General features: G+C 37.5%; 1 protein-coding gene across 3 annotated transcripts in view; it reads right to left on the bottom strand.

Annotated features, from left to right (window-relative positions):
• The window catches only part of LOC126248699 (multivesicular body subunit 12A), a 49,675-nt gene extending 22,083 nt beyond the window's left edge, over positions 1-27,592 (bottom strand). For 2 of the 3 annotated variants that reach the window (XM_049949984.1, XM_049949983.1), the window contains exons 1-5: positions 26,985-27,592; positions 26,708-26,906; positions 15,673-15,802; positions 7,080-7,169; positions 1,671-1,915 (exon numbers count right to left, since the gene is read on the bottom strand). In XM_049949984.1, the coding sequence (XP_049805941.1) occupies positions 1,671-1,915; positions 7,080-7,169; positions 15,673-15,802; positions 26,708-26,906; positions 26,985-27,083 (763 nt within the window). In that variant the 5' untranslated portion in view covers positions 27,084-27,592. The remainder of the gene's footprint in view (positions 1-1,670; positions 1,916-7,079; positions 7,170-15,672; positions 15,803-26,707; positions 26,907-26,984) is intronic. The other variant, XM_049949982.1, reaches the window with a different exon arrangement.
• Positions 27,593-27,872: the final 280 nt, after the last annotated feature.

Raw genomic sequence — 27,872 nt, 5'->3', positions numbered from 1 at the left:
GTCAGGCCTTGACTAATCCAGATAATGCCTTTCATGGACAGCGCCATTAATATGTCAAGAAATTTCATATTAGTGCACAGTCCATGGCAGAATGTTGCTGAATTTTTTAGGTTATAATGCCTTACTCCAAAACGTAGCTTATTACTGTTGGCCTGAAGAACACACAATTCAAAACCTATTTGGACCACACTACGAATTAACAAAATTTGAACTTCTTTGTGGAAACTATAAACAGTATAAAAACAACAGCTGAAATCAAGTATCATTTATATGCTATGCAATATACATGGATGGCTAAAGATTTGTGTGTGAAACTGACGTAGCATACTAATATATGTGAAACATTTGAATGAGATTCACTCTTGTCTTCTCGCAAAGTGTTTGAGTGACATCAGGTGCTACATACTGCTTGTGCCTTGAGGTGTCTCTCCCTACATAACAAAGAATAAAACATTACAACACTACGAAAAAGACAGGAATTAATCTCATTGAAACATTGCAATTTTATGGTGACCTCGGTTAGATATTTGTATTAGTTCAACTTGCCACAAAAACGTCATCACATCATATTAACATTTTTCATTAAGAATGAGACAACTTTAGCAACTATAATGAAATATAGTAAGGGGGTGTACTTCATAAAAAGCAGCAAAGCATGAATGGTAACAACATGGACAAAGTCTGATGAAAAATAGACTACATGAAGGCATGCACATGCCACCATAATCATGTCCTTGTATTAAAATAATTACCCCACTCATTTAAACTGCAAGTGAAATAATGTTTGATGAGGAACTATTGTGGCTGAACTTACAGAATAATACCTCCTAGACTAATATGTATTTGATTAAACAATATTTACACCTCTCAGTCCGAGAGTTTTCTACCACTAATTATAAAAGAATAATTTTACTCAACATGCGTTTATATTTTTTTCTTTGGCAGATATTCTTATTCTACAATGGAAAGGTCACAATAGTTTGGGGTTGGTCTGAGAGATAAGGGTCAAGTGGTTCTATCCTAAGAACACTTTCCACACAACGCAACTGTCCATAATCAATCCCTGGTCCAACACACAGTTTTAACTTTTTTATAAATAATCTTCTACAAATATTATTTATTCACAAGAGAAATTAAACTTTAATTTTCCTTCCATTTCAGGGTTCTGGACCTCAATTGGTAAAAACAGAACCCTTATAGGATCGGATCACTTTGTTGTCCATATGCCTGTCTGTCTGTCTGTCATGAACCATTTTCTCAGGAACAGGAAGAGGTGTCAAGGTGAAATTTATGTCATGCCCAATTGCCTATGGCCCCTTGGTGGTGTAAAAAGTGTTCGTTTCTAAGTCAATACAATAAAAAAATATGACCATTTTTGTCACAGATTTTGATATTTGCAAACTCACTTATGAAAACCTATAGATGAACTACCTATACACATAATTAAGTTTGTACAGAAACCTCAGAGTGCAAGTCCTAATCGCACTTGCCTCCTCTCCCCCTCCCTCCCCCCTTCTTTTAAACAACATAGTTCATTTCCAGAGCATGAAATTACTGTGTGTGCATGCCAAAAGGTAATTAATCTACTGAAATCAATTACCCAACAATTAATTGAAAATGTAGTCACATAACACTACTATGAAGAATTACTTAAAAATATAATTACTAACCTTGGTATGCAGAGAGAGTTGCATAATTGGTACCTGCCGAATTAGTACCACCTGGAGGTTTAGGAGCTGGTCTGGAAGGCCTTAGATTTATCAGTCTCTCATATTCATGAGGAGAATCCTCTCCAGAAGCTGGCTTAGGTGCAACTGGATATGGTACATTATTTGTCAGTGGCTTTTGAGGCAGTAATGGGTATCCTGCCGAGTGTGAGTTCAAATCTGCTTGCACAGCATGTCCGGCATTTAAACTGAAAGAATAAAACATTTTCGTGCATCATGTTTAAGAGTTTAGTACAAATTATTCACAACAAATATGTGATCAATACTGTAGACTAAAATAATTTTTGCATCTGACAATAGTCAAAGGATGTAGACACTGTTCTTTCAGATAACTGTTTTCTGCCATGGGAGAAACACTAGCGTAGCTTTCTTTGTTTACAGCTGAATGTTTTGTGAAGCCTGTAACTGACTGTTTTGCATCAGTCACAATATCATTCAATCCACAACGTGAGTGGTAGATTTAATAACAGTGCGATCCACAAAACTGCCAATAGAGTATAATATTTTATTTTGTGGAGGAAGGTTATTTATTTATCTACAGTGCCAATAAAAATAATTTATGAAAGCACATTAATACAATCAAAACGATGAAGGTATGGTAATGTTATGAAAGATGTTTCATGTGTCAGCAGTAACAAAATGATAATGTTTGTGTGTTGCAGGCACGATATGGCCTCTTCTGGCATATTCTGACCAAGTTCAAAGATCTACAACGCATTATAACTTGAAAATGAGTGACACAAGAATAGCTGACAAACACACCATTAAGTTTCAGTAAGAAGACTAAGTATGTTCTAATAGTATAAGAATAAGTGTCCAAACTTGGTTTCAAATGTATGAAATCGACACCCTGAATGTTATAAAATAGTCCATGTCATTTTGAAACCTAAAAACATTCATTAAAAAATAAAAAGTTCCACAGTTAAAATTAGAAAATTAGCCTGTGTCCTGTAGTTTAGTGGGAAGTTTCAAGTGATTGTTGTGAATGGAATACAAAACATCTCCATTAATCGCAACATATAGTGGAAGCCTAAGAAACTTTCATCTTCATTTTGTTGGACTTACATATTTGTTTCTACTGAAATGTAAATGTGATGTTTCAGGACATTCACAATGCTTGGAATATTGACTAAATTTCTAAATGTCTGTACATAACTATATGTGATGGCACTGTTGATAGACATTCTAAACATATTACCAATTATTGAATATAAAATACACTAATGTCTGTGAAAATCACAACACCTACAAAGAATAGTTATCCCATGCTAAGCCAGTGAGGCTCCATCAACCAAAGTGGAAAAGTCAAATAAGTGGCAGCATGCCTTATTAGTCCGCTGCTCGTGGTCTCGCGGTAGCGTTCTCGCTTCCCGAGCACGGGGTCCTGGGTTCGATTCCCGGCAGGGTTAGGGATTTTTCCTGTCTCGAGATGATTGGGTGGTGTTGTGTCGTCTTCATCATTATCATTCATCCCCATTATGGTCGGAGGAAGGCAATGGAAAACCACCTCCACTAGGACCTTGCCTAGTACGGCGGTGCGGGTCTCTCGCATCGTTCCCCTACGCTCCATCGCGGAGTGTGGGACTTCATCATCATCATCATGCCTTATTAATATTGAAAGCTGCAATATCAGCATGTGTGTCTGAACATGGCAGCAAGATTTACACACCTTCAGGAAATGAGTGTCTTACCATGATATTTTGGTTCCTGCAGGCCGTGCAGAGTCAGTCATATAGTGAATAGCCGGTATGTACCTTGCAATGTGACCATAGTGCAGGGTAGCCACCATCTTATTCCCACACCTGCAGAACAGCTTACAAATATGTCTACAATGATGGCTCAATACTAAAGCATAGTTGAGGGTGAACACCTGAGTGTAACATGGCTACATAAGCAGTAAGTATATGTTTCAGAAGTACTCCTCTGTAAGCAATGATATACGAAGTGTGATCAGGAAAGACAGCGAATAATTTTATCACTAACAAAGTAAAAACAGTACATGAAATTTGATTTAATTTCCTCCAAAGTACTGTCCTTGGCTAACAATGCTGAATCCATGACTTGAAGGGTTTCCAGAAGGCTTATTTCGGAAGGGCATTCACTTGCTCTGCCGTGACCCTCTGAATGCCAAGAATGGTGTCAATTTTTGTTCCTTTAGGCACAGTTTTAGTATTTGGGAAGAACCAGAAGTTGCACAATGCTAAATCTTGTGAATAAGACAGATGTGGACAGACAGGAACACTTTTTTTGGCTAAAAACTTGTGAATCTAAAGCGATCTGTGCTACAGCAAGTTGTCCTGATGAAGGAAGCCACTGTCCTATTTTTCTGGTCTCTTTCCATGAACATCTTTTTGCAAATATTGCAGTACACCAAACTTCCTGGCAGATTAAAACTGTGTGCTGGACTGAGACTCGAACTCGGGGTCCCGAGTTCGAGTCTCGGTCCAGCACACAGTTTTAATCTGCCAGGAAGTTTCATATCAGCGCACACTCCGCTGTAGAGTGAAAATTTCATTCTAGATTGCAGTACACCCTTGTAAAATTCGGTGTTTACAGTTGTTCCCCTCAGCATGACCTCAATATTCAAAAGAGCACGACTTCAATATTTGATTTTGACTGATGTGACTTTTCAGGGTGAGGAGATTCACTGGTATTTCATTAGGAACTCTAAATGAAGATGATCCTTCAACTCCATGCACACAAACTGTCACACAAGTTTCCTCCTGTTCACAACTCTAAAGTCTAGGAACAAATTTTGCACTAACTCATCTCATTTGCAAATTATCGGTTAAAATGCCTTGAGATGCTAAATTCTTCAGTAAGCTCTTGAATAGTTATTTGGCTGTTTGAATGAGGAATTTTTGCCACTTTTCAGTTTTTTCCTTGTTTTAAAGTTAATGGGTATTTCAAACATTGCCCATTTTCTCCCGACTCATTTCCACTTTTAAATCGCTCTTACCACTTGTTAACATTCTTCAAAGTTACAGCATCATCACCATACACCAATTTCAACATTTCAAAAGTTTGTCACTTTTTTGCAACTTGAAATAGAACTTAGTGTGCATGCACTGTTTAAAATCAATTATGCACATCAGACATGGTAAACACCACCTCACTCTACCGTCTCTGGATGCTGACTGTCAAGTCAGAGTGTGTTCCCACTAGACGCTTCTTGTCTCAACTGATCAAACTGATTCACCATATTTATCACACGTTGTGTGTAATTAATAACTGTGCTATGTTCCAATTTAATCTTGGATGTCAACTACTGAATGTTAATTAAATCAGGAATTTCAGTCTATGTTAAAAAATTTCACCACTTGTAAATTCAGTTGTGGTGTCAGAAGAAATGTCATCATACTGGTTGATTCTATAGCTTCTTTTGTCAATGTATGTACTGAAGAAATGTGACAACATTTCTTAACACGAGGCACAAAGAATGGTATTTTGGTGTGCATTGGAATCGTGATGTGCCAGCTTCTAGAAAGCTCTTGCAGAAGAATATTTCTGCCAAGACATAAGGCACTGCATGAAAAAATGTGAGGAAATACATCTCTTGGAAGCATATACTCAACCAAAAGAGGCAGTGCAAGAGTTGGCAAGAAAATCGGTGAGCATTTAAGAGGTATTATAGAGCACGTTTCTAGAAACATGACTATGTTGTACATTCCACTGTTTTTTCATTAACATAGACAGATAAAGAATTAAGATGTAAACAACTGCAGAGTGCATAAGAAAAATTACATCACTAAATAGAGGGCAAGCTGAACCTGTTAATGAAAGCGACACCCCACTCTCTCAGCTTCTGTTGGTGCAATACCTGTATAGTGTGTCTTGCCAATAACTGCCATTCCATTCTTTTGCAGTGGTACTGTGCCACCTGACACAATGCACTAAGCACCTCTGGATCATTGTGCAGACATCCTGTCTCTGCCATGCATTTAGATAAGCCATAGCTACATGGTATTTGCATCTAGTGACTCACATCCATTGAAAAGGATCACAAGCAGTGATTAGTGAAACCATTGCACATAATATATAATCAAAAAGTTCTTCAAGTCACAAAATTGACTATATTTAGAATAAATTTCTTTATTTCTGTCTATGATCACAAAATTGTTACGTCCTTAGGCTACTGTTTTCCATCAGCAATGGCCATCTTCAGATATGTAGCAAAACACGGTAACAACACACATACAACTAGTGGATTGTATACAGCTTAAAACAATAAAACAGGCCATAATGAAAAGTATTACTGACATACATGTGAAAATTATGCCCATTAAATATGACACAGCATACCTAGCATAGACGAAAATAAATTTATTCTGCTCTTTCTGGATCACTGTTCTATTTGTAACCACAGCATAGCTTGTGCTGACTATATTTTACCAAGAATGATTGAGCTTGATGCTGAACATACTCTGATATGTTCTATGAAGAAATGTATCAGAAAGAGAATCTCTCCCCAGTATCATTGTTTACTATGATGATTCTTGCTCTTATGTCATGGATATTGTAAAGTAAATGAGTTCTAGCAAATAGCATCAAAGTAATTATCACAAATCTTTTGAATGTTTTATGCTTTAACAATATCAATGTATTGACAATGGAACAAGTGGAATGTAGTGATGGAAAGCTGGGCAGCACTATAACTCAATTAAATGCTCACATTTTTATGTGACTGTTGCTGTCATAACCCAACATGGATCGGAACATACTTATTTTAGAATTTCACTCTCACATCAGAGGTGACACGGGATTTTAAGATCATCCATTTCTTGGTACACAAGCACCTGTGTACAGGAATGAAACGACGATGAGATCAAGTCGAGATTTTTCAAGTCTCTGTTGTTGGAGAGAGCATACAAAGACTTGGACATTAGGCTAAAAGACAGCGAAATGAGACACTGTGCTGGCTTCCTGGTCTGCTTTTTATTGCCTCTCCTCATGTTAGCAACGAACTTGCAGAAGAGCACAAACACTGGCTTACACAGACATAGATGGGGCTTCCTAGGTTCTCCAATTTGTTACCAGAACAAATGGCCACCCCAGCCTATACTTTGTTAAAATTACAAACAGTAATGTATGGTACTAAAGACCATGAACTTTGAAAGTGCCAGATTCTATTACTTTCATCAAACCCTTAGGTTCAAGTACTTGTCACAATGTAAGTGACATACACACATAGGCACGATCGAAACCGATAACTGTAACCATTTGTGGTATTATTTATATCTGACTCGCATGCCTTTATCGGTGTTGCAATTTTCACAAACAGCATCACACTAAAAGTGAGAAAACTACCTGATCTGAGTTTTTGGGCAACCAGAAATATACACATATGCTTACCTTAGAAAAAGATCAGCTGTAGGCACTTTATTAATTTCTTGAGTAAGCCCAAACCTCATTTTAAAACAAACGGTCATTCCATTTATATCCCTGTAAAAGAAAAAAAAAAAACAAAAGAAAAAACTAAAACAACTAAATTTAACACAATACATAATATAAATAGTGACCTGTGTTACAGTGGCATTATGATCACATAAATTAACTGTACTACATGAACTTCAGTTATATAATTGTAAACCAGTGTAAAATATGTAATTAATTTAAGGTACAACCTACATATTTAAAGTATCACATCAGACATGCAATTATGCTGCCAAGTGCACATATAGAACCACATATTTCCAGTTATGCAGATAATCCTATACTCAAACAACAAATACATCCAGATACTTGCAGTCAGCAACAACAAAGAAAAACTGTCTTGAGTAAAGCCACGGAGAATATTGAACACACACACACACACACACACACACACACACACACACACACAGTTTAATAACCACTCACTCAATGATGATGATGATGATGATGTAACAATAATAATATTACGGTACATCCACATGATGCCCCTTTTTTGCATGAACTACTGTGGTTTGCACAGGAACAAAAGTGCACGAATCAAAATTGCCTGAACTCCTGTACTGCAGCTATATGCACTATAGCATCCACACATTGCCTAAATATGTTTGTAATCAAATGTCACTGCAGGATTTTGTTATTGTGCTGGGAAAACTGACAATTCATACCTCTATGCAACATAAGATTATTTATAATGCCATTTTTATTGAGATTAAGGTTGGTAATGATGCTTCTTTCCCTGGATCCCATCCTTCTACCTTAGACTGAGCTACTAATTTCATGCCTGAAAACAAAACATTTCTGCAGTTATTCGTAAAACTACAAAAGGCACAAGTGGGTTTTTTAGTGAAACTTCATGGCAGATTAAAACTTTGAGCAGCACCAAGACTTGGACTCAGGATATTATCTCTACCTTACAAAGGCATGTGCTCTACCAACAGAGCTACCCAAGCATGACTAACAACCCATCCTCACAGCTTTATATCCACCAATACCTCATCTCCTACCTTCCAAACTTCATAGTAGTTCTCCCATGAAATACGTGGGATTAGCACTCCTGAAAGAAATGATTATCTTGTGGACACGACTTAACCACAGCCTAGGGGATGTTTCCAGAACAAATTTTTTACTCCATAAGGGAGCGTGCACTGATATGAAACTTTATGGCAGTTTAAAACATGCAAGATACTGGCAGAAGTAAAGGTGTGAGGATAGGTCATGAGTAATGCTTAAGTAGCTCAGTTGGCATAGCACTTGTGTGCAAAAGTCAAAGGTCCTGAGTTCAAGTCTCAGTCCAACACACCGGTTTAATCTGCTAGGAGGTTTCATATCAGCACAGAGTGGAAATTCATTCTGGAGTTTCTTAGTAGTTATGGAGTTCAGTTGCATTTTATTACATTTCTTGTGTAATGTAATACAGAAAAATCCAAGGGCATACTGAAAAGTAATGTCTCCAAATTCTTAAAGCTTTTCAAATAAAACAAATTTTATTAAAATTCTACATCTTTAGAAGGCTCCAAATTGTAGAGAGTAAATTAACTGTGTTTAACAAAACTATGCCAGCATGTGAGAACAATGTGTCATAATCGAGTTTCGAATTCGAAGAGTTCATCCACACGTGGACACCCTCTCCTTCAGCACTAAAATGCCGACCGCACACGAGCACTGCAAATCTACAAAAATCCCATGCCTTGGGTTCACTATCAATTATCCTCCATACAGTCCTGACTTGGCCCTATCAAATTTTCATCTGTTTCCAAAACTTAAAGAACATCTTCAAGGACTTCATACTGATAGTGATGAAGCATTCATTGCAAACAGAGGTGAGGTTGCGGTTCTGTCAGTGGATTCCAACATACTAAATTGATGGTATCAACAAACTGGATTATCATTGGGAGAAATGTGTTCATTGCCAGGATAGCCATTTTGAGAAATAAATACATAGAATGAGGAAGAGAGATGTAGAATGTTAATAATGTTTGTTTCACTTAAAAAGCTTTAAGAGTTTTCACACAAAAAATTTGGAGGTGCTACTTTTCGGCACACTCTCATAATAAAATAATATCACTTTTTAAGTTATATGCTGGGGGAACTGTTCTAAAATTGTAAAAATTCCAACATTTCATAAACAACTCTCTCCATACCACCGAAAAGCAAAATACTGACAGTGGTGAAGATTTTGTTTTAGTTTAAATTCATCAAGATTTTCTCATTTTATTAGGTTTCACATTTATTAGTATGTGGTGTTTTTCTCACTATCCTCTCATACTGTTAAGAAAATTTTCTGAATTGGATTTCTAGAATAAGTGTGTAGCAAGCCATGAACTGCTTTATGCTTTCCTATTTCAGACAGGTGATGTGGTCTGAAAACACTCAACAAAATACTATTAAATCATATAAATTTCATGAGCAGGTTGATCATGTCTGGTTGTTGCTGGGGAGCTGTGTGGATCACCTTTAGGTCACTCGGCACCATTGTCATCAGTGACTTTGCTGAATATGAGCATGTGCATTTCGTGAAATTAACAAAGAAGCCCTTCCTCACAAGCAATATTTCTTTATTATGTATGTCTCATGTACATATTAAGATCCCCAACCCTTCCAATTTTGTTAAGCATGTCTGGCTTACACAAGCAAGGACAGCTGTCTCTCTGGACCATGACTGCAGGGAGAACTAATCCTCCCATCCTCCACGAACGCAAAGATACAAATAATTTTCTTCAGTGAAAACCTAAAACTGGCCTAGGACTAATTTTGTAGACCTACCATGGTCAGCTGTACCTAGTATATTACAGTTGTAAGGCTGCTAACGAGCAGAAGTTCATTAAATCATCTACAAACACGTCTATACCAGGTAAAAAACAACAAAGTGATTTTGACTCTTGTATGCCTTCTGCCACTAGGGTTAAATTATCAGGGGTAGCGCAGTATGCCCTCTGCCAGTAGGGTCAAGTTATTCGGAGTGGAGAAAGAACCTCCAAATTCACAGTAGCTCAGCTTTCGGCATTCAAGAGCCTGTATGAGGCATCTGTTGACCATCTGTCAACTGTTTTGACTAATATGGTTCTTGCCAGGTTTCAACAGGGGAAGCATTATTGTCTCCATCCAAATGTTAGGATATTGTTAGTGAGCTCAGATTTTAATAAATCAATCAAGTAGTACCCCTTCAGTGCTTCAGTAAGGCGAAATAACTAGCATAATGAACACCATCTGGTCCTGTGGCTGTTTTGCACCACAAATATATTGGATTTTACCTCTCACATGAAGAAAAGGTGGGTGGATTTTCCCACATTGTTGGAGAAGAAGTTTGGTGTTATTAGAATTATATTATCACCTTCAGCTGCTGACGGGCATGAACATATATCAATGGGGACAGGTGAAAATGTGTGCCCTGACCGGGACTCGAACACGGGATCTCCTGCTTACATGGCAGACGCTCTATCCATCTGAGCCACCAAGGGCACAGAGGATAGTGCGACTGCAGGGACTATCTCATGCATGCCTCCCACGAGACTCATATTCTCACCTTGTATGTCCACACACTACGCTCACTGTGTTCCACCCCAACACACTCATTACTCGTGGAAGACATTCTTACCAAGTCCCGTAAGAGTTCGAGGAATATGTGTGCATCCTCACAGAAGAAGACGGTCATGGCCGGTATTGGCAGAACTATATACTTATATGGATTCCATATATCCATATAAGTATACAGTTTAATGTTGGTGAATCACAATGGCTGTGTGGTTCATCATGTCTTAACACTCTCAGTGACCAGACACAACCAACTGGCAGTCTCTGCTAAGAATCCACTTAGGCAGCCTCCTTTTGGGGAGGCTGTTTCATAGAAGGGAGTAGCCACTACACCGTAAATCATTATCAACTCCCCACTGAACAGTACACACAAGAGCAGGTGAGACGGAGAGGTCAATGGCTCACACTGATCCTGTTGCAATGCTGAGGTGTATTCTTTGCCCTCTATGAGGATGTGGCTTCCTACAATTCAACCTACACGATTGGTCTTAGCAGAGTACCATAGCAGGTTATGAGGGTTGCAATCTCTGAGGAGGAGGAATGGAGGAGGGAGTTACCCAACGTCTCGGGGAGCCTCTTTCCCAATTCCCCTCCAGATCTAATAATATGTGCATGTTATTCTGTCTCTGCTAAAATTGAAGCTATAGTGAAGTTCTCCTATAATGGGATATTTTCCTAGTATTTTTAATTTAACAGGGTAGTAACCATTGAGGCTTACTTCTTTCAACTAAATGAGTTCCATTCAGTAGCCTCCTCAAAGATTTCAAACTACCAGAAAGCCTTCCTAAATATTTCTGGCTGTAAAATGGAGGACTTTTGCAAATGAACTATCATCTCTGTTACCATGAGTGTATTCTGACATACTTGCAGTCTGTCACCTTTGAAGACAACTGTTCTGGAGAACAATCATCTACTATTCCTGTAACTGGTTGTGTGTTAGTAATGGCCAGAGGTAGACTCCCTGTGCTGACAACATTTTGTTTTGATTACCAGGTCCAATGGCGATACCATGAGGAGCAAGTGAGATACACTGGCCTAGCCCTACATACCTTAGGAAGTCTAGTGCAACTGACTTGAGGCAGGCTCTCTAGATGTTAGCCATTAGCACCTATTTTATCTCTACTACCCAACTAATTCACAGCTCCCCTTGGGACAGAGTTTCTTTCCTTTTTTTCAGAAATGCAGTTAAGTCAAGATCCCCACTCCCTGTGACACCCAATGTTTCACCATTACACTTAACTACAGAAGGATGGATTTTGCTGTTCATCAAGATGGATTTTTACGACAGTTCTGGTTCACAGGCACCATTCTCAAATTCAAAATCAAATGTAACACAGCTTGCCCATTTGTATCGGTTACCACAGGAACCCATCCAACTTTTAAGCAAACATTTACATGCTATGTCACAGGACATAACAGTGATTTGGCAGTATCCACATTGTCCATACTGCCCACAAGGCACCTTTCACCAGGTGGCTACTTTTGCATTTGTCACATATGAATGGAAAGAAAAAGAGCGAGTGTAAATTCCTTTGCCAATAACAAACAATTTATTTCTAAGGAACTATGTTAGATATAGCTAGGTGGGTTGCTGCAAAAGATAGTTTCACTCTGAGTCTTTTACAGGTACATTTCCGCATGTGCTCCATTAGATGTCAGTATAATATGCAAAAGCTAGTCTTTCTCTCTCCATGACTTGCCAACATCTGTTCTGTCACTACCTCTACACCATCTTATACTGGTGCAGTAAGAATCTGTCCATCAACAACTTGTGAAATAAACACTTTATCCTCAATGTAATCCCATAAAGAAGTGAAAAGGGGTAATGTCTAGTGGATATGATGGCCACAATGTTGGACCATCTCTACTGATCCATTTGTAAGGAAAGTGTCATCCAAGAATGACAAATAAATAACTCTCAGTGTAGCAGTCCACCATCTTGTTTAAACACTACTCATGGTTGAAATTACTGTAACTGAAGGGCAACATGCACATGAAGTATTCCCATAGAAACTTTACGAGTTAAGCTACAATTTGCAACAAACCATATAGCAGTATACAGCATAGTTCCTTAGAAATAAATGTCTGTACTTGGCAGGAGGCTTTATGCTTACCCTGTACATTTCAAACTATACATTAGGGTGTCCCTTATTTTCTGACTTCAATATTTTTGAGTGCTCACCGTCATATATTGTTTGAATGATCCTTAAAAATGTCTGTACAAGATTTTGTTGTAGTCAAAGCCGTGTAACCCATGCCGAGTTGAGTGTGAACTTGCATGAGGAACATGATCTTCCACATTGTTCACAGATGTCACACTGTTGTCACCTCAGCTTATTAGTACACTCACAAGCAATGCAGTCTGTTTTTTATTTATTACTGATTGCATCACTCATATTTTCCAATCACGAAGATATCACATCAATTAAGTAGTGCCAAGGAATCATCGTAAAATAGATGAGAGAGTCCGTTGTTGTATGGTTTAAAGGAGATGGAGTTTGTAAAAAAATTAAAGTTTCTGGCGATGTTATATTATCAAAACTGAAATAAAGTACCTTCCCTTTCCTTATCTCCCATAAGATTTTGTGTCAAACTGTGGCTTTAATGCAATGGAGCTGTAAAAGCTCCTCCTCTGGAGCTCTGATTCTCAAAAGATCTAAGATCACACAAAAGGATAGATTCCACGATTTCAAAAGCAGCTATATGGAAATTTGGTCTTCATTTGTGGTTGTTTATCACAACAGTTCTCTCTCTTATCACTTTCTGATGATGATATAGACATACAAACCAAAATCAAAATGGTGGCAAATTTAGACAGGGAAAATCTACAAATGGAAAAGATATATATTCCCTTTTTGTGGAGAATTGGATGGGCCATTATGTGGTAAGTTTAATGTTATTCTGATTAACACTTATTATTAGTTTTAATTCATTAATTTACATTTCCTAATTTGTCATCATCTCCACTCACAGAAAACAGCCAACTACATGACACGCAAGAGCACGGATCAGTTCTCTACCCTTAAGTTTATATATACTAGTTTTATTCAACAAAGCCTAGTTTTATTCAACAAAGCCCTTTAACACAGATGAGCAGCACTTCAGATTTAGATGCTGAAAGGATAGTTAAGAAGTCAAAAGCTGCTAATGACTCTGCTGAAAAGTGTATTAAATTATTTCATCACAGACCATGGATGAGGAGGAAGAGGAATTTGTATTGCACTGTGTTCAATAACACCACACATTATACCTAGACTGCAAGAAAGAAATACCATAAAGGAAATATTCTCAGGAATACTAAATGCATCCTAAAAAGTAAAATGGTATTACTTTTGATTTTATGCAGTCATCAATAACTTTTACACTTACTAAAAACTATGAAACGTAAAATTCCCTATATTGAAATTCGTTGCTCCAATCAGCATGGGTTAATGTCATCCTACTGACATGAAATAATTTTCCAGAGTAAATCAAACCAAACAGAAAATTTTTAATGGTTGCACATAAAAAGAATGGGGGGGGGGGGGGGGGGATAAAATGAGAGCATGCAAATTTTTTAAGAATACTGTTTTTGGAAATTCTTGATTAAAACAAGTGATTCATCAAAGGGTGAAAACATCACAAAAACGTATGATTCAAACAGCAAACAACAGACAGCATCTATACCCATGGTGTTGCTGTGGGCATTAAAGCAATCCAAACAAACAAAATAATCTGTTTTACAATAAGAGATTGTGGTGTTTCTCCAAAGACAGTATGTCAGTTTTTGTTATGGAAGGATGCACACAGCTTAAACTATAGAGCACTGGTGCCACTGCCCAGCCCTCACTTTGAGGTACCTCGAATCAACATTCCATTACCAGCCATTCATGGCCAAGCCCCGAAGGGCAGAGTAACTGAAGATCATGAAATAATTTCTAACAAAACATAACTGCAACAAGAAGCTTAATAAAATACACTTTCCTTTTCATTATTATAATGGTGTGAAAGTAACAAGTTGGCTGTGTGAACTTTTCTGTATAGAGAGCAGCAGAACACAATTAGAGCCACTATCAGTGTGCTCTCTCTGTCCCACACCACGCACTCCCATCTGATGCCTACCCTGGCAACTAGCAGTATTGGGCAAGTTTCATATTGAGCCACTGTTTCTGCTTCTGCCTCTATCTAATTAAATTTATGTGCGCAGAAAACTGCAGCACTATTCACAAATGGTCCATACTTTTCGTATTTCGTTAAACACTTTTTCCCCCCTGTCACCTTTCAAATATTTATTTCTCTCTCTCTCTCTCTCTCTCTCTCTCTACCTCCTATTTACCTCTATTTTCAAATTTAAAGAAACAACACACATTTTTTTTCAATTCTGCCTTTCTAATTATGCCCCTGTAATTTCTCTACATTTCAACAGCTCCTTTGCTGCAGCATTATATTAGCTTCCCAATTTTTTTGCTGAACTCTATTATTTCACATCACTTCTCTTTTCCACTCATTGTCCTGAGTTAGTAGCCTCTGTGTTGTCATTTATTGTCCGCATTTACAAATTTCTTATCTTTCTATTTCCTTTTATAAAGCTTAAAACTTTCAGTTATTATGATTTATTATCATTACTATACTTATCATCTAAGCTGCTGACAGTGTTACACTCTGCCACTCAGTGTGAAGCACAGCGATTTTTATCTACATATGCTAATTATTTGTCTAGTTACTCTTAGCATACTGTGTAAAATTATGTGGTCAGATGATTAGGACTAAGTGAAGGCTTAGTAAAATGTGTACATTATGCTACTAATAAATGGGAAAATGTTCAGAAACAGTGACTACCACTTGGTACTAGTTCACGAACACAACATAAACAAGCATGTCTGATTACAGAGAGAAAGATTGTGATTAGCAGAAAACTTACCAGTAAAAAAAGATGAAAGTAATCAAACTAAAATTCAATAATTACATAAATGGAATGAGTTACAATTAAAAAAATGCTTACCCTGCCAGTGAAAAACCATCTGGAGCTTTTTTCAGCCTGCTTAGCACTATAATATCAGTGACTGCCGTTTTTGCTTGTGTCTGCTTAGCAAGCCTGTAGCACAGCTGCCGCTTTCTCCAAGCTCGTTGATCTGAGGGAGGGAAAAATTGGTGAGCACAAAAACTTTAAAATGAGCGGTACATACTTAATATCAAGTTCATGCCTGAAAATTAAATAAAACAGTTGGCCCATTAAGTCTTTAAAAAACAGTAAAACACCACAATACTGTCAGTATCCAGCTCCTAAGTTGTTAATTAATCAGGATATCTCACAGGTATTATGCACGAAAATAAATAAATATAATGCTAAATTTAGGATTAGAAAACAAAATCTTTTTTCCGCACTAATATTAATGCTTTCTAGAAATTAATTCTCTCCATTCACCATAGACATTGGCAAAGTGAGGTGGCTTGAAGGCTGAACGATACAGATAGCAGGACTAAGTGCAACAGAAATGGAGGGGAAGCTGGGGAGATGCCAGATAAACCTGTGGTTCCTGAAGAGATGTACAGCCTTTTTCAGTAATTACAGGAGCAACAGTATGTATGAGTGATTCTGGCCATGTAACATTAGCCAACATGGCCTTGCTATGTCAGTACTGCAAACAACTTAAGGTCAAGGGAAACAATGGCAGTTACTTTAACCTAGGGCATGTGGTTCAGAGTGTGGAATGTTAAATCCATTAATCAAGTTCACAGTTTGTCATCGTCGTCGTCTTCTTCAGTTCTAACACTGGTTTCATGCAGCTTTCCACGCTACTGTATCCTGTGTACACCTCCTCAGCAAGTAACTACTGCAACCTACACCATTCTGAATCCGCTTACTGTATTCATCTCTTTGTTGCCCTCTATTAATTTTACTCCCCACACTTCCCTGCACTACTGAACTGGTGGTATCCCTTGGCGTCTCACAATGTGTCTTCTCAACTGATCCCTTCTTTTAGTGAAGTTGTGCCACAAATTTCTTGTCTCTCCAATTCTATACAGCATATCCTCATTAGTTACATGATCTACCCACCTAATCTCCAGCATTCTTCTGTAGCACTGTATTTCGAAAGCCTCTATTCTCTTCTCATCTATACTGTTTATCATACACGTTTCACTTCCACAAATGGCTACACTCCAGACAAATACTTTCAGGAAAGACTTCCTAACACGTAAATCAATATTCAGTGTTAACAAATTTCTATTCCTCAGAGATGCTTTTCTTGCCATTACCAGTCTAAATTTTATATCTTCTCTACTTTTGTCATCATCAATTATTTTTCTGCCCAAATAGCAAAACTCATTTACTACTTTATGTGTCTCATTTCCTAATCTGATTCACTTAGCATCACCTGATTCAATTCAACTACATTCCATTATCCTTGTTTTGCTTTCATTGATATTCATTTCATATCCTCCTTTCAAGGCACTGTCTATTCCATTCAACTGCTCTTCCACGTCTTTTGCTGTCTCTGACAGAATAACCAAGTCACTGGCAGACCTCAAAGTTTTTATCTCTTCTCCCTGAACTTTAATTCCTACTCCAAGTTTTTCTTTGGTTTCCTTTACTGCTTGCTCAAAGTACAAATTGAATAACATAGGGGGATAGGCTAAAACCTTGCCTCACTCCCTTCTCAACCACTGCTTCCCTTTCGTGACCCTCGACTCTCACAAATGCCGACTGAATTCTGTACAAGGTGTAAATAGCCTTTTGCCTCCTGTATTTTTCCTCTGATACCTTCAAAATTTCAAAGAGTGTGGTTCAAGTCAACATTCTCAAAGCTTTCTCTACATCTACAAATACTATGAACATTGGTTCGTATTTCCTTAACCTGTCTTAGTAGATAAGTCGTAGGGTCAGTATTGCTATGTGTGTTCCTACATTTCTCTGGAATCCAAACTGATCTTCCCTGTGGTCATCTTATACCAGTTTTTCCATTCTTCTGTAAGGAATTCAAGTTAATATTTTGCAGCCATAACTTATTAAACTGATTGTTCACTAATATTCACACATGGCAGCACCTACTTTCTTTTGAATTGAAATCATCACATTCTTCTTGAAGTCTGAAGATACTTCACCTGTCTCGTACACCTTGCACACCAGATGGAAGAGTTCTGTCTTGGATGGCTCTCCCACGGCTATCAATAGTTCTGACTGAGTGTCATGTACACTTGGGGCCTTATTTTGACTGAGGTCTTCCAGTGCTCTGTCAAATTCTTCACGCAGTATCATATTTCCCATCTCATCTTCATCTGTCTCTTATTCAGTTTCTATAATACTGCCTTCAGGTTCATCCCCCTTGTACAGACCCTTTATATACACCTTCCGTATTTCAGCTTTCCCTTCTTTCCTTATGACTGGTTTTCCATCTGAGCTCTTGATTTTTTTATACAGCTGCTTCTTGAAATACACTTCTAAATTGCATTCTGGCCTGAGATGCTGGAGTTGGTGATTGTGTGTGCATAAGGTGTGCTTGCCTCTCTTTGTGTGTGTGTGTGTGTGTGTGTGTGTGTGTGTGTGTGTGTGTGTGTGTGCGTGTGCGTGTGTGCGTGCGCGCGCGCGTGCTCTGACACAGGCTGTGGCCGAAAGCTATATGAGAGAGTCTTTTAATAGTGCCTGCCTGCAAATTGATGTGTCTTCTTTATGATAAGTAGCAATCTATCTTTTCTACCTGGAGTTTCCATTGTTTGTATTCCGTTTTACTTGCTTCATTTGCATCATTTTTATATTTTCTCCTTTCATCAATTAAATTAAATACCTCCTGTGTTACATTCACTATTTCATCTCTTAAAGCTACCCATTCATCATCTGCTGCATTCCTTTCCCCTGTTCTAGTCCAATGGCTAATGTTCCCTTTGAAACTCTCTAAAACCTCTTGTTCTATGAAATTTCCAGGTCTCACTTTCTTAATTTCCTACCTTTTTGCAATATCTTCACTTTTAATCTACAGTTCATAACCAATAAATTGTGGCCAGAGTCCACATCTGCCCCTGGAAATGTCTTGTAACTTAGAATCTGGTTCCAAAATCTCTGTCTACCATTATATAATCAATCTGGAACCTTCCTGTGCCTCCAGGTCTCTTCCGCATATACAATCTTCTTTCACAATTCTTAAACCAAATGTTGGCCATGATTAAATTATGCTCTGTGCAAAACTCTACCAGGGGACTTCCTCTTTCATTTCTTTCCCCCAGTCCATATGCACCTACTACTTTTCCTTCTCCTACTATCGAATTCCAGTCCCCTGCCACAAATAAATTTTCACCTCCCTTAACTATATGACTAATTTCTTTTATCCCATCATGTATTTCTTCAATCTCTTCATCATCTGCAGGGCTAGTTGGCATATAAACTTGTACTACTGTGGTAGGCATGGGCTTCTTGTCTATTTTGGTTACAATAATGTGTTGGCTATGCTATTCATAGTAGCTTACCCACATTCCTATTTTCTTAATTCATTATTAAATGCACTTCTGCATTACTCCTATTTGATTTTGTAATTATAACCCTGCACTCCCCTGACCAGAAGTCCTGTTACTCCTGCCACCGAACTTCACTAACTCCCACTATAACTTCAACCTATCCATTTCTCTTTTTAAATTTTCTAACCTACCTGCCCAATTAAGGGATCTAACATACCACGCTCTGAACTGTACAGCACCAGTTTTGTTCCTCCTGATGATGACATCTCCCTGCCTGGAGATAAAATTGGGGGACTATTTTACCTCCAGAATATTTTACCCACGAGGATGTCATCATCATTTAAAATACAATAGCGCTTAATGCGATCAAAAAAATTATGGCTGTACTTTCCCATTGCTTTCAATCATTCACAGTACCAGCACAGCAAGGCCGTTTTGGTAGATGTTACAAGACCAGATCAGCCAATTATCCAGACTGTTGCCCCTACAACTACCAAAAAGGCTTCTGCCTCTTTTTCAGGAAACACACGTTTGTCTGGCCTCTCAACAGATATCCCAGTGTTGCGGTTGCACCTATGGTATGGCTATCTTTATCATAGAGGCATGCAAGCTACCCCAGTGGCAGCAAGATCTTTGGTTCATTGTTAGATATAGTGGGAATTAGTGAAGTGTGGTAGCAGGAATAACAGTACTTCTGAGAGTGAATTCATTATAATACCAAAGAAGCACATGAAATCTACATCCACTATAGTAGTGCAAGTTTATATGTGTAATATCTCTGCAAATTATGAAGTAGTTGAAATAACATGTGATGAGATAAAAGATATTATTGAGATAGTGAAGGAGAAAAATTTAGTTGTGATGAGGGACTTGAACTCAATAGCAGGAACAGAAAGACAAGGAAAAATAGTAAGAGAATATGAACTAGTGTAAAGGAATGAACAGGGAAGCCACCTGGTAGAATTTTGCACAGTGAATAATTTAATCACTGCACACATTTGGTTTAAGAATACAAGAGGAGGTTGCGTCAGTGGAAGAGACCTGGAAATACCACAAGATTTCAAACAGATTATATAATGGTTAAGACAGAGACATCGAAGGCAGATTATAAACTGCAAAACATTTTCAGCGGCATATGTGGACTGACCACAATTTATTAGTTATGATCTGCAGATTAACTGAAGAAATTGCAGAAATATGGGAAAGGAAGTATGTGGGCCCTGGGTAAGTTGAAAGAACCATAATCTGTTGAGAATTTCAAAGAAGTATTAGATAATTATTAATTGAAATGGAGGAAAGGAGTGCAAGAAGATGAATGGTTATCTTTGAGAGATGAAATAGTGTAGGCAGTGGACCATCGAACACACAAAAAGCAGTCACAAATGAATACATACATCTGAAAAATGTGACAAAGTGCAAAATGAGAATGCAGGACAAATGCAGGAATGTAGAAGCATGCATGACTAGGGGAAACATAGATGCCACTTAACAGGAAAATTAAAGAAACCTTTGGACAAAAGAGCAGCAAATACAAAAATATCAAGAGTTCAGATGGCAAGCCAGTACTAAGCAAAGAAGGGAAAGCTGAAAGGAATATATAAGAGCATCTATATAACGTAAACAAACTTGAGGACAATGTTATAGAGAGGGAAGAGGAAGTTGGTGTAGATGAGTGGGGAGATATGACTCTGTGAGAAGAATTTGACAAAGCACAAAGACCTATATGATTAAAAGGCCCCTGAAATACACTACACTTCTGCCCATAATGGTCCAAACATTCTCAATCTGGGAGAGATTTGGCGACCTTGCTTGCCAAGGTAGGGTTTGGAAAGCTTGAAGATAGTAAGTAGAAACTCTTGCCATGTGCGGGCAGGCATTATCTTGCTGAAAGGTAAGCCCAGGATGGCTATCCATGAAGGGCAACAAAACGGGGCATAGACTATTGTTGAGGTACTGCTGTGTCGTAAGGGTGCCATAGATGACAACCTAAGGGGGTCGTGCTATGATAAGAGATGGCACTGCATACCCTTGGTTGTTGGGTCGTATAGCAGGTGACAGTCAGGTTGGTATCCCACTGCTGTCCACGTCGTCTCCATGCATGTCTTCGGCCTGGAATCTCATTAATGACTGTAACCCACCATAAGGTCAAATAACCAGAAGTGATGGTCTGGGGTGATATTTCTTTTCATAACAGGATCTCTTTGGTTGTCATCTGTGGCACCCTTAGAGCGCAGTAGTATGTCAACAATATAAATTTTTAAAAAATTATTTGGGCAATAATTCAAGAAACAATTTTAAAACTGTAATTAATTCTTGAGAAAAGAGGTTTACCTTTAGACCTTATAAAAGTAATACAATGCTTTCGGAGAAGTGCAGAAATTGCTACTGCCAGAAGTCACAATTTTAAGAAAATAACTGATTGAGATGTATGACAAGGGTGCAGCATGCCACCAATTTTTTTGACATGTTTCTGGAACAGATGGCGTGTTGTGACAAAAAAAAAAAAAAGCCAAATATTAAGACCTGCACACACAATGTATGTAATAATAAATATTTCAATACAGTTGTATTTGTCAATGACCAGATAATATCTACTGAGTAAATTCTTAACGTTTGGCTGAGTAAGACTGTATATAGCATTTAGAGGATCAGAATCTTATGTGTAGAATAGTAATGGAGAATAAACAAAATAATAAATTTACTGAACTTTCAAGGATGGGTTTTATTTTTTATTTTACACACACACACTATATATATATATATAAACAAAGATGATGTGACTTACCGAACGAAAGCGCTGGCAGGTCGATAGACACACAAACAAACACACAAAATTCAAGCTTTCGCAACAAACTGTTGCCTCATCAGGAAAGAGGGGAAGGAGAGGGAAAGACGAAAGGATGTGGGTTTTAAGGGAGAGGGTAAGGAGTCATTCCAATCCCGGGAGCGGAAAGACTTACCTTAGGGACCTTATAAAAGGTAAGTCTTTCCGCTCCCGGGATTGGAATGACTCCTTACCCTCTCCCTTAAAACCCACATCCTTTCGTCTTTCCCTCTCCTTCCCCTCTTTCCTGATGAGGCAACAGTTTGTTGCGAAAGCTTGAATTTTGTGTGTGTGTTTGTGTGTCTATCGACCTGCCAGCGTTTTCGTTCGGTAAGTCACATCATCTTTGTTTTTAGATATATTTTTCCCACGTGGAATCTCTCTCTCTCTCTCTCTCTCTCTCTCTCTCTATCTATATATATATATATATATATATATATATATATATATATATATATATATATGTGTGTGTGTGTGTGTGTGTGTGTGTGTGTGTAAAATAACAAATAAAACCCATCCTTGAGGTTATATATATATGAGCCCAATGGCAGAATACCCAGACTAATGAACAGAGGTCAACTTGCGAACTTACACCACTTAATGCCTGAACCACACATTTCTGAGCCAAAAATACACTGAGAATGGGAAGAGTTACCCCAAAATGTTATAGTATATGTCAAAAGCAAATGAAAATAAGCAAAGTAGACTGTTTTTCCATGTCAAACTATCACTTACTTCAGATACTGTTCTACTAGTAGAAACGGCAGCATTAAGTCTTTGAACAAGGTCCTGAACATGCGCTTTCCACGACAGTTTACTGTCTACCTGAACACCTACAGGTTTGAACTGTTCAGTCTCACTAATCATATGCCAATTCTGCATTATTAAAACGCCACGTTTTGTTGAACTGTATGTTAGAAACCATAAAAACTAAGTACTACTGTGAGATACCATTAGTTTATTTTCTACAAGCCATGAATATATATCCTGAACTGAACCATTTCTAACATTGCCAACATTGCACACAATATCCTTTACTATCAAGCTAGTCTCATCAGCAAACAGAAATATTTTAGAATCACCTGTAATACTAGAAGGCATTTTGTTTATATAAATAAGGAATAGGTGTGGCCCCAGCACTGATCCATGGGGCACCCCCCATTTAACTGTGTCCCACTTGGCTCGCACATCACATCCATTCTCAATACTGTGGAGAATGACCTTTTGCCTTAAAGGAATAGGTGAACCAATTGTGAGATACTCCCGATATCCCATAATGGTCCAACTTCTAGGGCAATATTTTGCGATCAATACAAGCAAATGCCTTAATTAAATAAAAAAAAAAAAAAAAATACACCTAGCATTCGAAACCTTTTGTTTAATCCATCCAGTATCTCACAGTATCTGACAGCAAATTATGTAAAATTAAATGCTCAATTACCCTTACATATATAGCCTTTTCAATAACTTTGGCAAACACTGATGGCATAGAAATAGGTCTAAAATTGGCTACATTATCCCTTTCTGCCTTTTTATAAAGCATCTTTACTACCGAGTACTTTAATTGTTCAGGAAACTGACCATTCCTAATACAAAAATTACAAGTGTGGCTAAGCTAACATGTGCAGCACAGTATTTTAGTATTCTGCTAGATACTTCATCATATCTACAAGGGTCCTTAGTCTACAGTTATTTAGTTATGGACTCGACCTCCCCATTGTCAGCATCACCGAGGAGTATTTCAGATATCACTCTCAGACAGGCATTTTCCAAGAGTTATATGATTCCCTGTAGAAACAAAGTTTGTTGTTTTTTTTTTATTTATTTATTTATTTTATTTTTTTTATTTATTTTTTTTTTTCATTATTCACTAACTATGTTGAGAAAATGAGTGTTTAAAATTGTGCTTATACCTAACTTATCAGTGATAGAAACATTTTAACTATGTAATGACTTTATACATAGATTTTGTGATGCTGACCAGATGCCTCCTTCATGACTTGACCACATAGTTTTAATTTTATCCTGTGAACTATGTATTCTAATTGCATACAACATACTCTTTGCCTTCTTAATAACATTTTTAAGCACCTTAGAATACCGCTTGTAATGGGACACTGTAGCTTGATTGTGACTACTTCTCACATTTTGACAAAATTCCCACCTGTTTAGAATATTCTAATGGGAAGCAACACTCAAAGAGCATGAGAAATGTGTTAAGGAAAGCATTATATTTTGTTATCTATGTTATCAGCACTATAAACATCCTACTACTCTTATTCCTCAATGAGATTTAAGCAGCTCTCTACTGCCATTGGATTAGCTTTCCTACATAGTTTGTAATTAATTACAACATCTGTTTGCATACAAAAACAGTTTAGTGTTAAAATTTGTGCATCATGGTCTGAAAGGTCATTCACCCTTTTAGTAACAGAATGTCCATTTAGTAATGAAGTATGAATAAAAATACTGTCTATGGTTATGCAACTGTTCCCTTCCACCTTGGTCAGAAAAAATGCAGTCTGCATCAGATCATATGAATTTACAAGATATTCCAACATCCTTTTTCTTGCACAATCACATACGAAATTAATATTGAAGTCACCGCATACAACTAATGTATGATATATGTACAGCATATGTATTACTCCTTATGTCTATCCAATGAAGGAGGGAAGAAATATGGGTTTAAGGTCCCATTGATGTAGAGGAACAATTTCAACATTTTTCTCAATTAATTTAGGTGAACCACAGAAAATATAAAAATTTATGGCTGGATGAGGATTTAATGCCCACTGCTGCCAAACGTTATTTCAGTACCTTAGCCAGTGCCCCACATTATTTGGTTTAGAAATGAAGGTATCAATAAATGAAGCTACCGAGAATCTTATACTAAAGCAGTGGTGCACAGCTTTAAAGAATGCAGCAGTTTGATGTTGGAACACTATTACACTGCCCAAGTAGCTGATATTTGTTACCAACTACTATCAGTTGTATGATCATTTTCAGACACTGAACTGGTCATACCCAATGATATACGGAGGTGCCTTAGCATAAGACATCATCAAACAATTCAACCATCATGGAAGACAATGTGTTGTTGCACATGATGTTAGAGACTTGAATAATATTCATGCTTCCTGTTGATTTCAAACTTTATTTAATGGAATTTTACTGTAAATGACACTTTCACGATAAGATTTATAGCACATAATGTGGGAACAAATGAATGAACAAGTGCATGAACTTACAAAACAGCACATACAGGTTTTCTTAATGATAGATATCATCTGCCCAATGATGTCTCAGACAGGGGTCTTGGTTGTGGTGACGGACTGATGGGCTAGCATAGCCTATGGGCTACACTAGGTTGGAAGCTAACCGTCTGGTTGCAAGCTGGCGAAGCCAATGAATGCAAATTATAGGTTGTTGTAACACACGATTTGTTGTGTAGTTTGTTGTTTAATGTCTCTATTCACACCACATTTAACAAACTTTTTGGAAGATAAATTTAGAAAACTTTATTTAATAACACACCAATCAGTAGTTTGTTGTCTTATTAACTACGTATATCATTCATAAAATATGAAAAGAAAAAGGGTTGAGGAGGAGGGACACTATTATAATGCTTAAAAGTCTGTCATATTTAGACAACTCTCTATACACACACTGGATTTAATGCAGGTCTACTCTGCGTTGACATGAGAATGTGTCACTGGATCTTGTCAGTCAATGAAGATTATATTTTCTAACAGTGCACGACTGTCCAACATGAAACTAGTTCAGTAACTAAACTCTATTTCTGTATCTGACAACTCAAAAAGGACCAGTGTACAACGAACAAGCCTCTGTAACATGTCATTGCACTGCAAATCAAACTATTTTTCAGTTCATTTTCTTTTATGTTCAGAATGCATTGTCTTATCAACAATAAGACAATCAGAGGTAAACTAATACTAATACTGAAACTTGCCACAGTTTTCAAATAGGATACGAGGAACAAGCCTGGTATTCAACAGAAATTACTATCTCCAGCCATATGGTCCAAAACAGCTTGGGACATAAGTCAGTCTCTTATCACCACTTTATTTGTGAGAACAGCAGCAATATAACAGTCAGTTTAGAAAACAACTGCCAGAGGTACATTTTCCAACATGTCATTATATGAAACTGCAACTACAAAATAAAAACCAATAAGAATGCTCATCGCAACTCATAAAAACACTGAACAATATTCAGCAAAGCTGTTCCAGTAATGTTTTTGCTACCTGACTGCTGATGTGTAAACAACATACACATTTCGCAGAAAGTATAGTATCACTGCATAAGAGCGTAGGAATCTAATATAAATAATACCACAGGATAATTTTGACCTTGGAAGCAGTGCTCGTGTAATGTATAATGACAAAATATAGTCAACAGCAATAAAATTATGTGTCATCTTTTGTTCTTATAAATCATATGGCAGATTGTTAAGAAGCTTTACATTTACAAAATACATTTTTACCAACCATTCCACCTGACTATAGCACATTAAGTTGAAATTGTACTGCATATCAATAAATGCTAGATGGTACAGATAATGGGGAAATGAATCAGACGTATCATTAAAGATATCTGCAAAGTTAGCTTAAAACATGCAGAACAGAAAACAACTGAAGCAGTATCCTTATGCATGGATGTACACTTACACAAAATGAGGGAAGTACACGGCTAGTACTGAACACTAAAAAAGTAAGTAGAGCTATTTAACATTAATAACAACCTGTATCAGCCGTTCTTGTCAAGACAGAGTAACCATCTGGTGGGACTTCTCTCTCGTTGATAATGAGTACAGATTCGACAATATAATCAGCAATGCCTTCTGTCTTCGAGTGACACACATAACGAGTAACCTTGCGACCAAATACCTTTGCTTCTCTCCATAAATCTGCATCGGAATCCTGATCATGTGTTCTTGATACCTGAAATACGCATCTTGATCAAAACTCAATCGCACAAATATGTTTCACACAACATATTTTTGCTCAGTAATCACTTACAACAGTAAAACCAGGAGGACACTTGTCTGCATCCTCAACTATCTGAATACTTGTAATAGGTCTGTCATCGGGTAGCGTCTGATACAGCTGCTGCATCATTTCCTTAATATTTTCCGTCACTGTAGGACAAGTACATTAACTTCAATTTTTTTTAAATAAACATTGATTCTTGTCTGAACACGGTTCACTTGTTTTCATGAATTTAAGCATAAGAAGTACACTCCAACTGTATCCACAAAGTGTTAAATAGTTATAGTTGTCCAAGTTCCAAGTAGTCCAATAGCAAGCCGATGATCACTCAACATCAGGATTACTCACACCTATGAATGCATCTGTCCTGTCATTCGCTATCAGGCTCGAGAATTATGTATCGGCGAACAGCAACGGGAATTATATACTTCCTACACATAGCGCTCCAAATCACAACACTAATTATGTTTCACATTATCACGGATAAATAGCTGTACTTAATGTTCATGAATCAACGTACTTCGTGAGTCACTTTTTTCGCCATAACATAAAAGTGCAACAACAACGCAAACTATTATTTGCAAAACTGTACAGCTAAAGTATGTAACATCCTAACACGACCCTACGTACCGCTACTTATTAGCTGCCGCTTAAATAAACGAGCAGAGATGCTATATTTGTCGGTCCTCATTGAAAAGTCCAATGTTGTAACTCTTAAAAACTACGTTTCATTTTTGTGAGAAAAGGGGAGTGTAATATTACTCTTTATTTATTACGTTTATTCGTGAAATTAGACCCTTCTGAAATGACTATTTTCGGCCATCCGGTCTTGAGCTGTGCGCACTATACGATAATTGAGTTTTAAAGCGATCCTTGTGAAGTAAACCATTGCGATCACATTTTCATTCTTCCCAGCTC

This window comes from Schistocerca nitens, chromosome 3, assembly GCF_023898315.1.
Source record: "Schistocerca nitens isolate TAMUIC-IGC-003100 chromosome 3, iqSchNite1.1, whole genome shotgun sequence".
NCBI classification, from domain to species: domain Eukaryota; kingdom Metazoa; phylum Arthropoda; class Insecta; order Orthoptera; family Acrididae; genus Schistocerca; species Schistocerca nitens.
This window is presented reverse-complemented; position numbering and strand designations above follow the sequence as displayed.